Source organism: Camelina sativa, unplaced genomic scaffold (genome assembly GCF_000633955.1).
Source record: "Camelina sativa cultivar DH55 unplaced genomic scaffold, Cs unpScaffold09960, whole genome shotgun sequence".
In the NCBI taxonomy this organism is placed as follows: Eukaryota; Viridiplantae; Streptophyta; class Magnoliopsida; order Brassicales; family Brassicaceae; genus Camelina; species Camelina sativa.
The window spans coordinates 1-396 of NW_010931015.1; the positions used below are offsets into that span (position 1 = coordinate 1).

The window sequence follows — 396 nt, forward strand, 5'->3', positions numbered from 1 at the left end:
CTTTGACGAGCCTTGGAGATACATTCCTGGATGAGGGAAACTCGCATGTCCGTGTTTAGATGAGTACACAGCCGGTTTGTTATCTTTCACAAACTCAATTTCTGACGCATCAACCCAACCACCACCACTGTGCTGAGAGAAGAACATTTGCCAAAGCTCACCAGAGAAGTTGCATATACGGAAAGTGAAATGTTCCCAGTCACCAACATGTTCTCCTATGCGGCTCATAGGTAACGTGAATATCCCGATTTTGAGCGTGGCCGGGCCATTAAAGGGGCAGAAGATCCACATCACGATGTCGGTGAAGGTTCCACCAAGTGCTGGTTTCACATGAACGTAAAGCTCGGAGCTTTCAAGGTTTCCTTTCTTGAGATGACTCTTTGCTTCTTCGTCTTC

General features: G+C 47.0%; 1 protein-coding gene across 1 annotated transcript; it reads right to left on the reverse strand.

Annotated features, from left to right (window-relative positions):
- Positions 1-6: 6 nt before the first annotated feature.
- Positions 7-393, reverse strand: LOC109131965 (the record flags this gene model as incomplete). The annotated part of the gene is made up of 1 exon (XM_019243127.1): positions 7-393. A coding segment is annotated over one exon (387 nt), but the record flags the coding sequence as incomplete, so codon positions are not given.
- Positions 394-396: the final 3 nt, after the last annotated feature.